We start from the raw sequence: 16,169 nt of genomic DNA on the forward strand, positions 1-16,169 counted from the left end.
TTGGAGAGCTTTTTACCAAAATAGCAGAAATCTGTATTTTTGCAAAAAAACCGCCATGGTTCCTGTAGCATCTACTCTGGAGGTTACCTTCCAGACACACCATCATGTCTTTGGCTGGTCAATGGCATGCTGGACAAGTACATTTCTAGGGGAAAACCTGGGATTAATGCTACTGATTGTATGTGTAAAGTGGCAGGTAGCTCCTGAGGTAGAAGGGTCTCCAAGCATAAGATATTTTTCTTCTTTCTACCCACCACCAATTTCATCCTTACCCTAACATATGTACAGGGAGATATGGGACAAATGCATGTGCCGGTATTGATGCCAATAGTTACCTACACTTCTACTAGCCTCAGGTTGTGTGCTGCTTATGACTGGCCATACTCCAGTTTCTCTAGACGTTACTTCCTAGTGTCCTTCTGTTGATGTGTTTTTGCTTGATGTAGCTGTGTGGTTACAGACTCTTGTGAAGCATGGACCAGGAAAGGAATAATAGGCATTAGTCCTTTTCTACTTGGACAAACTGCTCAAAGCTCTGGAAGAGCTATCCTGAAAACTTAGTGCATAAGAATATTAAAGAGAACATCTTCTTGAGAATATGGGACAACTCATGCATGAAAAAAGTTGAGGAATTTAATGCAATTTTATTTTAAAATCTAATTAGTTATTTGTCCAAAAGTGAATTGGTTACATTCATATTTCTGTGAAATAAATCAGGCATCTTCAAGATACATGTCTCCAAGTTACCTAGAAGCATTGAACTAGTATTAGAAATGAAAAGTCCAAAATATTGTATAAATATTTTATTCTAATTTACTTTCATGTTTTCAGACTTCTGACATCATCCTGTTGCCCGTTTTCACAATGTATTAAAGAAAGGAAGCCTGATCACCAATTTTGTTTATTACATAAGAGAAAGTAAAACAGAAATGTAACATAGCCTTGGGAAATATAAACCCCTTTTATTGAGTATTGTTAGTTATGATTAGAAGAGGAAATATTTTTTGTTTGCCTTCTGGGGCATTTAAAATCTTTTTATTCAAATTCGTAGGTATAAAAATAATGGAAGCAACCAAAATGAAGTTTAAAACGAGCTGAAAAAAAATAGTTCAAGGGATGTTCAGGACTTTTAAGCTTATCAACAAGGCACAATACTGAAGTATGGAGAAATGACCTTCGGAGATGCCACAGGAGGGTTTTTTTAATGTAGTTGGAGGCATAAAGAGGAATATACAAGGAAAAACATTTTTTCTTTCATGTGTGCTTTGTTGAACTGTTGGTAAACACTATAACTTTCCACCTTTCTTCTTTTTTAGCCACATAATCAATGAGCTGATAGAAACAGAACGGGTTTATGTAGAAGAACTTCAAAGTATAATAGAGGTAAGAAATTCTTCTGTAGTGACTTCTGGTGCTTAACCTCTAAGTCATCACTGCAGGTGCACATCCTTCATGGGCTGAGCACTCTCACCTCCCACTTAGTGTTTAGAATACACAGGCTCTGTTAGCAAGATAGCTCAGCCTTGGAGATGAAAAACGAGAAGGATGTTTTGAACATCTTTCCTCAGGGCTTAAAGGAAGAGGCACATTTTCTGATCCCAGCCCACAGAATGATAAATGTTGCATGGTTCTCAAAGTTAGGGACAGAGGAATAGTTAATAATGTGCCTTTTCAAAATATCATCAACAGGCTTCAGAAACAGCACCCTTGATTTCCATGGGAACAGACACTAAATTTCTGTGAATGTAAGTTTGGAAAATGATTGAGAAAAAAGAAGGCCCTCTTCCTCCTCTTGTTTATAGTCCCATGCAGTGTCTGAACACAGAAAAGAGCTGCTTACACCGCAAATATAACTCTTGAGCTTTTGAAACTCATAGGATACCAGCATACTCTGTGTGTGCGGAGTCTGGGGTCTCTAGTCTGTGGGAGGATGGAGGCTGAGTAGGGCTCAATCATGCTTGTATTTGGGTGGGACTTGAAGGACTGGGTAGTTTCTTTTTGCAACCATGTGATTGCTTCTTTATTGGATTTGATCTGTGGGAGCTGACAGCTCTGAGAATTGATATATTACTTTTGCGTTTAAATTCTGCACTCAGAATGTTCTTCTCTCAAAGTTTTTATTGAAGAAACACAATCCAGTTTCTACAAGAAACAACCGAATAATCAAGCCAAATACCACAGTCCAACAAATAAATCCAAAATTACCCTTTTGCAGTGAAGCAGTGTAGCAGAAAGATATGTGTCTGTCAAACTTAGCAGTTTCCATCCCTACACGACCAAAATGGCTTTTGAATCCTAGGGACATCATTTCATCTTTTTTGTTAATCCAGTAATCTGTCCATTTGTGGTTAAAAATGTGTTTGCACAGCTATCAGGGGTAAAAGCTCTGGGGAAAATTAGAAGCATCAGAAATTCGCGGGAGCAACAATGAAGCCGGCATAGGAGAAGCCTTTATAAGCTCTGTTGAGAACAAAAAGCACATAGACTTTGGGGCTTTTCAGTGTCTCAGACACAGTACTTCTTCCCTGGTAAAAACAGGCTGGTTTTATTTTCCACTCTTCTCTGCAGGGATATGCTTCAGAAATGGACAATCCCAATTTAGTACATCTGATTCCATCTGCACTCCAGAACAAGAAGGAAATTCTTTTTGGGAACCTCCCAGAAATCTACGAATTCCACAACAGGCACGTGGCCTGCGCCCTCGGGTGCTACTGTCATTTCTACTCCTTTTATGTGGGGTGCTTTGTCATGCTCGCACATATGCAGGCAGGAAAAGTCATCCTCACTTGCCTCTGTGTGTTCTATAAAACCCATGTGTGGAGAAGACTTCTGAGGTCATCTATTTAATCTTTTTTGTGAAAGATTATACCCTTTTGTGCATTTACTTGAGATTTCCCCTGGCATTATCCATTTTGAATGTCCCTAATGGCGACTATTTTACCACCTCTCTTGGTACACTGGTAGATGTCACAGGACTAAATGCCGATATTCTCTCTCTGGCAAAACTCCTCTGTGAGGAAGTTTTCTTAGTGTTCAGCTTATTTGTCCTATATTTCTGTTATCACATCAGAAGACATGATATATTTGATAGCACTTTTCTTAAGGAATTTCATCCTTCACATGATCATAAAACTTTCTTTTGGATAATAATGGCCCATAAGATGTAACAAACAGTTGAACAAAATAAATAAAAAGTCCCTCTTTTGCAAGTTTAAATATTATGCCAGAGTAGTTGATACACAGTAGAAAAATTCTTTTCAGTTTATGTATTATTTTGAAAGAATGTGTCTTCCATTTGGAGAATGACATTCCCCTCCCTTTGCAAGCCTGGTCTTTCTTTCTCTAAAGGCTTAATGCATTGACTGCCACTGCAGAAGCCTTTGGCTATATCCCATATTTTCACTGCTTGCTGATCAAGCAACTGCATGTGACAGACCTTTTCTGTCTTTTCTAGCTGTTCTGAAAAATCCTCATAACCAAATGGGAAGCAGGTATTTGGGCTTCATATTGGAAACAAATCTCAACAGCCAGAGGAACCAGAGGTATCAGATGCTTGTGAGCAGATGAAAACATAATATTGGTGATTCAGGCAATCATCTGTGAACCACGTCCCATTTTTCTAAAATATATACGTAATGTTTTTCTTTGTGTGTCAGAATTGTTACCTTCCCCATGGAATCCTCTTACTACAAAAATGTAGGCTTTCAGCTGGATTTACACAGAAACTAGCACACAGTGCGAGTAGGATGTTACATTACTGTTTGCTTTCCTTTCTCCCCCTCAGGATTTTCCTTAAGGAGATAGAAAATTGCATTGAAAACCCTGAGCTTCTTGCCCGATGCTTTTTGAAAAGAGTAAGTGAATCCTTTTGCAGGTTTGTATGAATATCTATGGTCTTATTCTGTAGTACTTACAGATTTACTCCTATCCTTTCACTCTGATTGCTTTTGTGAATGATGGAAACTCACATAAGCAGATATTCCCAAATTAAGCCACAATTAACAAGTGTGTATTCTGAAATCTGAAGCTTTATGCGGTTTACTGACAGGAAGAGATCTGTTACCGCTGTTTTACCAATGTATGTTAAGCCCTGGCTAAAAAACCCAAACAAACCAAAAACCACAACAGTCATCCAAATGTTTAACATGCTTTTCATATCAGACAAATCTATACCAGCAGTCTGATGTATGTCAGACACAACCCTACTGTAAGTAAGCAGAGAACAGTATCACAGCAGATTGCGCTGAGGGCAGACAGTACATCCTGTTCCTGGTTGATCCTCTCTCTCTTTTCTCTGCACCATTCAGGAGACTTACTCCCCTAGAACTGGTCCAGCAGAGTCTATCACCTTCCTTGCATGGTGGAACCCCACCAACTCCATAACTCCATGAGGTCGATTCCTTTACTTGTTCACATAAGTCAACAACCAAGTGGGATTCTCCCCACTTGTATGAAGTGGTGAGGGTTAGCTGTTTAAAAGTGGAGTGAGCTCAGTTTATGAGAAAGCCCAAAGCCAAAAGGCAGTGGTGGTTCTGGTCAGATGCAGGTGTTTTCACTTTCTGTGACTTTCAGTGCCTAAGTTCTGCAACTCTCTCCAAGAGCTCCCAGTCATTCCCCCCCACCTCCTCCAGTTATCGTGACTTAGTTCTATTTCCTGTAACATAAGAAAAGGTGCTTATTTATATAGCACTCATTCAGAGGCCCTACTAATAAGAAAAAAACTGTTTCGGTGAGTTCCTACCATTTTCACAGTCTGACAAAACTGCTTGAATAAGACTGTGTTTTGCATGGGAAATGGAAAAGGCATGAGAAACGGGAATATGTGTTCTCTTCACTGTAGTCAAAGGTACCTCCTGCTTCTACTGTATACTGCATCTAGCATTTTCTGCTTTGCCAGGGTACATGTTAAATCTTTTTTTAACAAGGTGCTGTATGAAATACAGACAGATTTGGATGAAACATACATACCCCAATTGTCAGAGGTGTTGAGCACTGCCACATCTTTAAGATTTCAATGGGAATTATGAACATATGATACTTCCAAAGGGTATGCCCCCAATTTACAAACAGGTCAGGCTGAAGAGCATTATACGAGTGTAAATGTGAATATAAGTCCACTGAATTATCTTCTGTTTAACAGCGAAGCATTTAGAGCTTGAGTAAATGACACTACTAAGAAATACGTTGTTATCCTAAGCTTCAGATGCTGAGCAGGAAAATATTGTGGTGAAATCATTATGCAAAATAGGATAAACAGTCTTTGAAGAATGCAGACCTTTGAAATCCAAGAAGCATAAAGTGGTCTATATGTTGCAAACATCCCTGGATTTGAAGCTAAAGAGAAATTTTTGATGCAGAATTGATCCTGTAATTCTGCAGAAAGTTCAGATTCCTTGTTTAAATATTGTAGCTTATGTCTCTCTCTGTAAAAACAGCTGTTGAGCCCAATTCTCCTTACTATTCTACCAATATGAAATCAGCAGCAATAAAGCTATGATTCAGGTGTGAAGTGAAAGAAAAACAGTCCCTCTGTCACCTTTGCTTATCAGTTTCTATGGCCTAGCCAAAAAACACTAAATCTATCGAATAAGAGGTTACATCATGCATTTGCTTTCTCCCTATTTCAAATTTCGCGCTAAGAAAGCAAAAGCCTCTCTCTTGAGATGTCTCTGCTCACACAGTAGCACCTTTGATTCAAGAACTTGCCCTTATGTTCTGTTTTTAGAAGAAGCCACATAAAGTCCAGAAATTTGTTGTTTCTGTTGGACTGCCTTTAGGAGGCACAAACAAAAGCCTGGTTGTGTGTTTGTGTTCCCCATGATTTGGCAGCTTTTTGCGTCTTCCTGCTGAGCAGAGGCTTCTGGCTTGCCCTGTGACTTATGACCGTGCTTGCTTTGGCACAGGGCAAACTGAAACGGCTGCAGTTCAAGGTGATGCCAAGTTCTGGGGGGAAACTCGCATTGTTGCAGATTCACTTCCCATTTCTCCTTCTTTGTATGGCTGTAACCATCCTGCCACAACATTGTGGTGGGCCTGTGATTAGAAACAGACTGATCTTTAGATTCATACTTGAAGAATATTACCCTGTCTTATCACACTGGGACTTTTCAGTCCTGATTCCAGAGCTGCTTGAAAGTGTCCTGAGAGCTGCAGTGGGACACCCTCGTGCCTGAATCCCTCCATCCCCTGCCACTCATTCCCCTGCCATGTCCCCACACACTCTCCCACCTCCACCAGTGCCACCTGGTCAGCTGTCACCATGGATGTGAACTCTTCTTCTCAGGTGATGGCAGAAACAGCCTGCGGAGTCCCATCCTATTTCTCCTCTCTGGCTTCTCTCCTGGAACACAGTAGCAGAATCAGGTGGGAGATGAGCCATAAATGCCCCTCTTGTCCTCCCTCCCATTTTGCCTGACCTTGTTAGGGCATGATCTTCATATGAACTAAATTACAAGTAAGCCAGCTCAACTTTGCCCTATTATACTATTATAGCTATTATACTATCACCAAGATGCTTGACCTTGCTTAAAGCTCTGTGTGGCAAGGACACAGATGCTGGAAGAGGGGATGTGTGCTGAATGCCTTGCAGGATGGGTCTTCTAGTGCTTTATCAGCACCAAGAGGGACACTCTGGGCTGATCTGCTAAACACAAGGCTGGGAAGAAGGAGAGCTTACCAAACCAAGGTAAGAATGCTCAGGAAGAAACAAAAGGTGTGTCAGACTGCTTACCGACATGTGCCAGGTGAGGTCCCTGGCAGGAGTGACTCACTCACTGTGAATTACTACTGTTTTCTTAGTCATACTGCTAACTTTGGAAAAAGAGAATAATTTAATAGGAGTCAGCAGTTGGAGCATTTGGTCATTCAGGGAGAAAGAAACATTTAGAAAAGGAACCTACCATGAAAGGACTGTAGCACCTGACCAGAAACCTGTGAGTTGGATTCAAATGGCTAAATTCTAATCTGAAGCAAAATTTATTCATATATCAGCAGTCAACAAAGATAATTGGAACTGTGCATATACGCCTGTGGTGGGTTGACCCTGGGTGGATGCCAGGTGCCCACCAAAGCCACTCTATCACTCCCCCTCCTCAACTGGATGGGGGAGAGAAAATATAATGAAAGGCTCGTGGGTTGAGATAAGGACAGGGAGATGACTCAGCAATTACTGTCACACGCAAAACAAACTCATCTTGGCAAAATTAGTTTAATTTATTACCAGTCAAATCAGAGTAGGATAATGAGAAATAAAAACTAAATCTTAAAACACCTTCCCTCTGCCCCTCCCTTCTTCCTGGGCACAACTTCAGTCCAGATTTTCACTACCTCCTCCCTGCCAGCAGCGCAGGGGGACAGGGAATGGGGGTTGCGGCCAGTTCATCACATCTGGTGTCTGCTTCTCCTTCCTCCTCAGGGGCAGGACTCCTCACACTCTTCCCCTGCTCCAGTGTGGGGTCCCTCCCATGGGAGACAGTCCTTCACGAACTGCTCCAGCATGGGTCCTTCCCATGGGCTGCAGTCCTTCAGGCACAGACTGCTCCAGCGTGGGTCCCCCATGGGGTCACAAGTCCTGCTAGAAAACCTGCTCCAGCGTGGGCTCCTCTCTCCATGGGTCCACAGGTCCTGCCAGGAGCCTGCTCCAGTGTGGGCTTCCCACAGGGTCACAGCTTCCTCCAGGCATCCCCCTGCTCTGGCACGGGGTCCTCCCCAGGCTGCAGGTGGAGATCTGCTCCACCGTGGGCATCCATGGGCTGCAGGGGGACAGCCTGCCTCACCATGGTCTTCACCACGGGCTGCAGGGGAATCTCTGCTCTGGCGCCTGGAGCACCTCCTCCCCCTCCTTCTTCACTGACCTGGGGGTCTGCAGGATTGTTTCTCTCACATGTTCTCACTCCTCTCTCCACCTGCAGCTTCTGTTGCGCAGCAACTTTTCCCCCGTCTGAAATACATTATCCCAGAGGCGCTACCACCATCGCTGATGGGCTCGGCCTTGGCCGGCAGCAGGTCCATCTTGGAGCTGGCTGGCATTGGCTCTATCAGACATGGGGGAAGTTTCTAGCAGCTTCTCACAGAAGCCACCCCCTCTAGCCCCTCTGCTACCAAAACCTTGCCACGCAAACCCAATACAGCCATGTGCATGAAAGCTTACAAATATCTCAGCATGCAAATCACCATGGAAAGGAAAAGCATTACAGGAGAGACGAGCACGGTGTAAAAGTACCAGCAAGAAGTCAGAACCTCTGCATATGAAGAGAGAGATGTGTGGAACATTTCAGACTGGGATTTGAGTAATTAGGCAATTAATTATTTCTTGGCATTTTAGAGTCTGATCCTAGTAATTTCACCAGAAATTTCCTATTCCTTACCTTATTAAGAAGCTTAAAGCTGTATTTGAAGATGTAAGTATCTGCCTAAGCAGGTGTCACTGATTTAGGCAGCAGTAGGTTGCATTGGCATAGGGTGGTTCCACTATGACAAATTACCAGTAAATTGTTGATTATTGTACCTTCTCTTTAAATTTAAATTGGTACTTTTCTCTTCCCCTGATAGTGCTCTTGACTGTTGCTGTCTCTGTTCTTGCCCAGTCCAATTAGGTTTCTGTGGGCCAGGAACAAATTGTAATGCTTGATTACACTTTGTTATTGGTTCTAGTTTTGTGGGTTTTACCCCCTGCTAACTTCCATCCAAAGCAACATGTACAAACAATTCTATTTGTGTGAAGAAAACACTGCACTTACTTTTGAAACAGCACCATTAATACTCTATTGAGCTGTAACAGAGCTTTTTGTATTGTATAATCCTTAATGCAGGAAGGTGTTACATGGCATAGCTCTGCTTTCATACCTGATTCATCAGGGTGACAGCAGTATAGGTCTATAGAGGAAGATAGCAGCAAGACTGGTTTCTTCTAGTAACTCTGTACAAAAGAAAATGCTTTCCCTGCACCAAGAGTGTATAGGAACTGTCTAGTGGGCTGACAGCACAGCGGCAAGAGCCAGGAATTCCTGAGATTTATTTTTGGTGCTGTCTTTGGTTCACTAAGGTCACATCCACCAGCATAGGTGCAGACAAAGATGGGAAGCTCCCAGCCGGTCAGACACAGCCAGCCCTGCTCAGGTACCTGTATGGCACTGCTCCACGGTCGCGTGGCTGCAGGGCTTCTGTGCTGACCAGGTGCGCAGTTAGTGAGCCGAGAACCTGGCAGAGGAACACCTGTCTATCCGTATCTACCCATATAGCCTAGGGAGCTTGAAATACACCTCTCCGGGCTTTTATAGAGATTGCCTTTGTTTTCACTGAAGTCAGTGAGACTTTTGCCATGGACTTCAGTGAGAGCACCTGGAGTGTAGTCAAAGGTAAATAGAGGTCAAGTGAATCCACCCACTTCTAATTTGGATAGGACAGAGTTGAAATACTTCCCCCACCTGGCCTGGGATTTCAACAAGACAAACTTGCTGCTTTTTAGTTCATCATTGTACTGTTGAGAGCCAAGACTATTTTCAAAGTGTTTTGGACATGTAAACCTTAGCTAAGTGGTGAGCATTGTTAGTAATTACCAGTCTATACCAGTATTGCTATCAAAATTTACATTTCTAATTTTTTTGGTTTTAAACCATCTATTTCCCTTCCCTGGAAAATAACAGTTTTGCAATTAGGTTATGCATCTTCCAGTCTGAAATCTCCTTGCTTTGTGCAAAAAGTGAGGGGGAAAAAAGTAAATCTCACTTTCAGGTGTATTTAACTTTCCAGGAGTAAAAAGCAAGTTTGGTAGCTTCAGTATATTTTTACATACAAGAGTCATGCCGATGTATTAATAACTTCACATGTTAGGATGGAAGGTAAGAAAAAGTGTGACTCAAGACAGATGCTCTGTGGATTCTTTTTTTCTTACCTTAAACTCTCCTTTTCTTGCAGAAAGAGGACCTCCAAATATATGAAAAATACTGTCAGAACAAACCAAGGTCTGAAGCTCTCTGGAGGCAGTGTGGAGACAGCATCTTTTTTCAGGTGGAATTTCATTGCAGACTAGCAGTGCAAGACCATGAAAGCTTGTTTTCCTTCTGTATCTCTTCTTTCTTTAGAAAACTTAGAGAAATATACAGACTTTTCTGCATGCTTCTTATACTGATGGCAGGTGCTCAGTATGTCAAGGAGCTTTCTGCAAAAGACTAGGTAGGTAGAGTAACAGGTAGATTTCCTGGACAGGAGCCTGACTCTTCAGGCTATGCCCAAGTGCTGGCTTCTTTGCAAACCCCAGATGATTGCAATCTCATAAGCAGGGCATGCCAGATTTCGACACTAAGTTGAACCTAAACTTTAGGTCTTGTTTAGATATATTTTCACTGTGGCAAAAGTAATGCGGAAACTCCTATGCAGATGGAACAAATTTCTCTCTCAATTAATTCACAGGCTTATAATCTTCAGATTACCAGATGATAATGAACTTGGTGTCTTGCCTGTGTTTCAAGAAACAATTGTATTTTTCTTCCCTGTTGTCTCTTACAGGAATGTCAGCGTAAATTGGATCATAAGCTCTCGCTAGATGCTTATCTCTTAAAGCCAGTCCAGAGAATCACCAAGTACCAGTTGCTGTTAAAGGTAAGGTCTCCATGACAATGCAAAGAATTCCAATGCATAGCTTGTTTTACTCACAGAATTGCATATCAGCATTGTTTTCTGAAGGACTACCTGGAAATAAATTCTCTCTCACTTCTTCAACAAATACTTTGTAATGCTAAGTTGTAAAATGGTAACAGTCAAAGAAAGGACTTCTATTTCAGAATATCTTCTATAACTTATATATTAAGCAATAGCAGTATATTAGTTTATATATACTGCTATATATATAAAGTAAGATATTTTGCATAGTAAGTTTTTTATTGTCTCTTTTTAAAATTATTTTGAAACAGAAATTGAATTTGGCTTTATTGGATCAGTATATGGTATTACAGTTTGAAAACAGGAACTGATGCTTTAAATACTGTCTCTGACATCTGTGCCTGTTTAGTAAAACTCTCAGCTCTCTCAACCTCATATTTTCCCATGGTTGTGACTCAAACTTTTCAGAAGGAGCCACTCCCTTTCAGTGCTTCCGTTTTAAAGACCCAGCTAGGAACGAATTCTCTGTAACTTTTCAATGGAATGAATAGGTGAAATTCCCTCTTGATTTAGTTGGAACTGTAAGTGGTCCATGCTTGAAATTCTGGTCTGAACTGGGCAACAGGAAATATGTGCTTTTAAACCAATGACACTTTTTGAAGATCGTTGTTTAAACTTCTGTCTTAATTTCCCCAGTTCTTCAAATTAATGTTTACTGACTTCCTCATGGGAAGGTCATGAAGGTGAATTACATGTTGTTCTCAAGCCTCTGCTTGCAGTATTGTGTACTGTCATGAAATTTAGTGTGAAATTTGCAATGAAGATTTTAGGCTGCAGTTTTATTTGCTAATAGCTACCATGGCACTGGTCAAGTTGTGCCAGTTTAAGCCATGTGAGGATCTGGCTGGCCATGCACTTGTGCAGTATTTCTGTGACCTGTTTATTGACTTTATGCAAAACTATAGAATCCAAATATTGAAGGGTGATATTAAGAAGAGTGCAACTTCACTGATTCCAGTAGATCTACATCAATGTAATCCAGAAGTAAATTTGGCTCTATTTCTTGAAACTATTCTGTCACGAGGGAGTAAATGTCAAGGTCCTCAGAAGAGCAAGAGTAAACCAGATTCTATTTTTAATTTGAAATATGACTATAAATAAAACAAAGATTAGATCAAGGAGTAAAATTCTCAGGCAAACCAGGTTGTAGCCATTGGGGCTGAAGCTGGTCAGACCAGTTTTGTACTTAGCAACAACACATTGGCACAGACATTTACTTTGTCAGGGATTATGAGATCTGTGAAGATGGTGCACTCTTTCCCTGGCAGCAGGAGCATTTAAAAGTGTAGGAAAATGGCAGTCAGTAAAAAATTGGTAACAAACAAGTGCCTAAGCAGCTGTGTGCCTTGAATGATGGGCAGACTAGTTTTAAATCCTGGGTCACAATTATTGCAACTCTCTGGTTTCAGTCAGTTTAGCTAATATTATAAAGCAGCATGCCCACTATACAGAGAGCAGGGATCCATCCTCATCCTAGAAATTGTGCAACAGGTACTATAGGAATGCATCCTGCTTTTAGCTTCTAAGCCCTGGTCACCCAAGCACTTGAGGAGAGACTGCTGCTCTTTGGGGTTTGCAAGAGCTACCTTTTTGCAGCCCTGTTTTACAGGAACACAAGTGCCTCAGCTTTTGGATTAAATGATTTCCAAACTCACAATGTGGCTGAAAATTGTATACCTGAATGAAAATCATGTCAATGGCCACACCTGCTGAAGGGGTCTAATTCTTACTATAATAAAGATTACTAAAGTTAGTAGTCTTGATTCATTCCTAGGTGTATTTTTGGAGCATAGTTTCTGCTGACATTGTAGTCAGCATAAGGAAACAGAGCTAAACTCACTTACTGTACAGTTCTTAGTGAGGTGCTATTATTACAAGAATTTATTTCTTAGTTTCTTCACAGCTTGCATTTCTGAAGTGAAAATTGCATCCAGCCAAACACTTCTTTCATTCCTCTGATAGATATATAGGGCAGGGACAAGTCAATAATGATGAATAAAATAGTTATTTGGTTATGAATTCTGTCACTGGAACTATTGTCTTATGAACAACCAATAAACTTATTCTTTCAGCTGAATAATGGATGTGGATTCCAAGCATCAAAATCACAGGACACTATATGTGATCAGTTACCTTACTACTTTTGGGTAGAGCCATCTTACCTTTTCTGTTTAATGGTAGGAGAATCCTGTTTGGCTTAGGTTTCAAATTCTATGGTGTAGTCTTGGCATCTTCCAGCTGCCTTGAGATTCATGTCTTCTCAAGACTGTACCAACCATATGTGTGTTTGTATCTGTTAACCTTTTCTTCCCTAGGTGCTTTTAGCAAAGGTACAGAGTCTGATTCTGATCTCAGGGGCATACTCATTGGCAGTAACTGTTTTCTATACAATACAGTGGGGAAAAAACAATCCGTGCATCTGAATCGGGTTAAGGGCTCCTCTGTAGGCAGAAGAGCAAGAGGCAAGGCAGTTAATTTCATTTAAAATGAAGATTTTGGTGTCTTTCAGGATTTGCATAGGTTATAACTGTTGGTTACAAGAAGAGAAAATTAAGTCCTGAGCTATGACTAAAACTTTTCAAGCAAAAGACACATATAGAAATAAGAAAAATAATTCTTATAAGTAACTGTACTGGGCTATGTAAGTAGTTGTCCCTAAATCTTTGGAGCTCTAACTAGGATTTCTGCATGTGAAATAATTACAGAAATTGAGACCTCAAAAGGTTTTGTTTCTTTCTTTGCTATGGGCACATGCTTCTTAACTTGTCCAGAACTTTGTCTCTTGTTCATTTTGCAAGGGTTGGAGGATGGAATAATTTCCCTTATTTCAAGCAGAATATAATGTTTGATGAATTTTTCTGAGAGATCAGCATTGTTCATCAAAATTACTATCTCTCAAAAAAACTTTTCAAGTTTGCAGATCTGTAGATTGTAGTGCAGAGGCAGAGAATAAGAGGTGGGGAAGATTTATAGTAATATCTGGTGTATTCCCCCCCCCCCCCCCCCAAAAAAAAAAAAAAATTAACAGCTGAAAAAGCTGTTATAGATTAAAGAAGTCTCATTTAATTTAAGGAAGAGAGATTTGTGAGATGATTTGACATCTACATAGCAAGTGACTTCTTCCCATGCAGAAATTCTTTATCTGACAAGAGCTTGCTAAGACCTGATGAGTGGAAAGTCAAACCTGCCAAATTCAGACTAGAAATTAATTTATATTTTTAACAGTGGTAATAAGTACCTTGTGGAACAAACTGCAAAAGGAAGTGGTGAATTCTCTAACACCTAAAATCATTGTATTAAGTTTGAGTTTCTTTTCTAGAAGATATGGAGTAAAAAAAACCCTGGATGTAATTCTGTGACATGCAGAAAGTTCATTGTAAATATGTCAGAATGGTCCTGTCTCATCTTAAATGAACCCATAAAACTTGAAAATATCCAAAGGGTCAAAATGTATGTACTCAATGACAATCCTGGTGAATGTCCTGTTTGGTTTTGTTTGTTTGTTTGTTTTTTCCTGTAGTTCTGTTACTTTGTCTGTGCAGCACAAATTTCAGGGAGGATTGTCTTATGGTGCCTTCTGGTATAAGAAGTTTTCAAGTAGTTTTTGCACCTTTTTTTAATCAGGAAATGCTGAAGTGCAGCAAGAATTCAGAGGGTACGGCTGAATTGGAAGAAGCTCTGGCCACGGTGCTTGATATCATCAAATCAGTAAATGACTCAATGCACCAGATAGCAATCACGGGATATGAGGTATTATTGGCTGTTGCTTTTACTCTGGTCTTGACCCATCCAGTGTTCCTCTCATCATTGATCATGCTGTGCCCATGGCTGGGTACACTTTGCAGGAGCTTGTGCCACATTCTTGAAGGATGCCACTCAGTGGCATGTTGTGGTGACTGAAAATACATGTCAACATACCTGTCATGTGAAGTTGGGGATGTGAATGTGGGGAAGAAGTGTGATGAATGCAGTCCTTCTGAGTCATCACACCCAAAACTCATTTGTAGATGAAAGGTAGCAAGTGTGACAGACATAACTTAAGAAATTTGCTGAAACTTTGTGATCACAGTGCAACTCAAGTGTTTCCAGATCTTTTGCACTTAGGGAGGAAAATCTGGCTTTCATTTAACGTGGGTAATAGAATCCATCCCAGTGACTGGCAAACTCTTTATCTGAAACATGAAATAATAACCGACGTACAAATCAAAGGCCACAAATGTATATACCTCTCCACTGAAGCACCACTGAAGTCATATGACTTTCAAGAACTAGTGTTGCCTACATAAGATGGGCCCTTAAGTGAGAAGTGGAAGTGATTGACACATAAAGGAGAAGCACGCCTGTCGAAATGAGGCCTGAAAGTGATGTGGTAAAAAATAGCTGCAGGGTAAAAATGTCAAGAAAAAACAATGGACTGAGAAGCTGGGTTCAAAGAATTATTAAATCGGAGTAACAGGGTTTAGTCTGGATACCAGAAAACCAGTATTTTGTGCAGAATGTGACTTCCCAAGAAAGTGCTGGGGTCTATACTGACTGTGTCTGGGTGAGAAGAGTTATTCTGCGTTTTGCAGGATGGAGTGGCTTCAGGAGTTTTAATTTTTATAGTTCTCTCTTTTGTGCAAGTGCATCTGCATCTGGTAGCTGAGGAAACCATGCCCTCTGTCAGCATTATTTTATAAAGAAATTTAACTGCTTGCTCGGCTATATGTCATAGATCCACTGCTGTACACAGTTGGAGATGTTCCTGTGGATTGTGCATTACATTTGAAATGAGAATATGAATTCTTATCCTGCAGTAGCTGTATGGGGTTGAATGTGAAGCAGTGGCCACCTTGTTATATAAGTAAACACATAGACTAGCTGTAGTGCCTGTGGATCAGAGAAACACCACAGGTCCTAACCATAACTTAGGTCTGCCAAACCTGACAAACTTAAGTAAAGCATATACTTTATCTCAGCCTTCTGCACAGCTATGAGCTACACCCATTATGAATTGATCAGTGGGGTCTTGTGCTGTAGGTCTTTGCACCAAGAGTTGGGTTTAAATTAAGAATATAGCATGAAGTTTTCCTGCTTAGAGGATTAGCAGTATCTTTTTGATATGATTTCCATCTAACTTTCAGTTTTTCCAAGTTTTCTCAAGGTAGGAGAGTCCTACTATGTTCAGATTTGTTGGCTGAACAGGAATAGTTAATTAGATTTTTAATTCAAAACCAAACCTGATTCACTTTAGTAGTCGGTTTTCCTTTTGGTTTTTCTACTCTTGGGAAGCTCTTTTGTTTTATTTAAAGCCAGCGGCAAAGCTTGTGTTCACTTTTCCATGACAGTAGACAAACTTTCCCTTCTAGCACTTTTGTTTTGTGAAAAGTTTTTCCTGGAGCAGTATAAATGAACACTGAGACACATCTCTGCTGCTTTCAGGTTTGTCCAGACTTTTACGGACTTTTTAGGGACAGGTGTCTTTGTCCTGGTGCCACTGTTCTCAGCACTCAGGGTGGTTTTGCTTGATG

General features: G+C 40.7%; 1 protein-coding gene across 16 annotated transcripts in view; it reads left to right on the plus strand.

Annotated features, from left to right (window-relative positions):
* The window catches only part of MCF2L2 (MCF.2 cell line derived transforming sequence-like 2), a 187,689-nt gene that overhangs the window by 136,951 nt on the left and 34,569 nt on the right, over window positions 1–16,169 (plus strand). For all 16 annotated transcript variants that reach the window (XM_069792609.1, XM_069792620.1, XM_069792607.1 and 13 more), the window contains exons 16-21: window positions 1,317–1,383; window positions 2,569–2,684; window positions 3,785–3,854; window positions 9,916–10,008; window positions 10,507–10,599; window positions 14,284–14,409. In XM_069792609.1, the coding sequence (XP_069648710.1) occupies window positions 1,317–1,383; window positions 2,569–2,684; window positions 3,785–3,854; window positions 9,916–10,008; window positions 10,507–10,599; window positions 14,284–14,409 (565 nt within the window). The remainder of the gene's footprint in view (window positions 1–1,316; window positions 1,384–2,568; window positions 2,685–3,784; window positions 3,855–9,915; window positions 10,009–10,506; window positions 10,600–14,283; window positions 14,410–16,169) is intronic.

Source organism: Haliaeetus albicilla, chromosome 9 (assembly GCF_947461875.1).
Source record: "Haliaeetus albicilla chromosome 9, bHalAlb1.1, whole genome shotgun sequence".
In the NCBI taxonomy this organism is placed as follows: Eukaryota; Metazoa; Chordata; class Aves; order Accipitriformes; family Accipitridae; genus Haliaeetus; species Haliaeetus albicilla.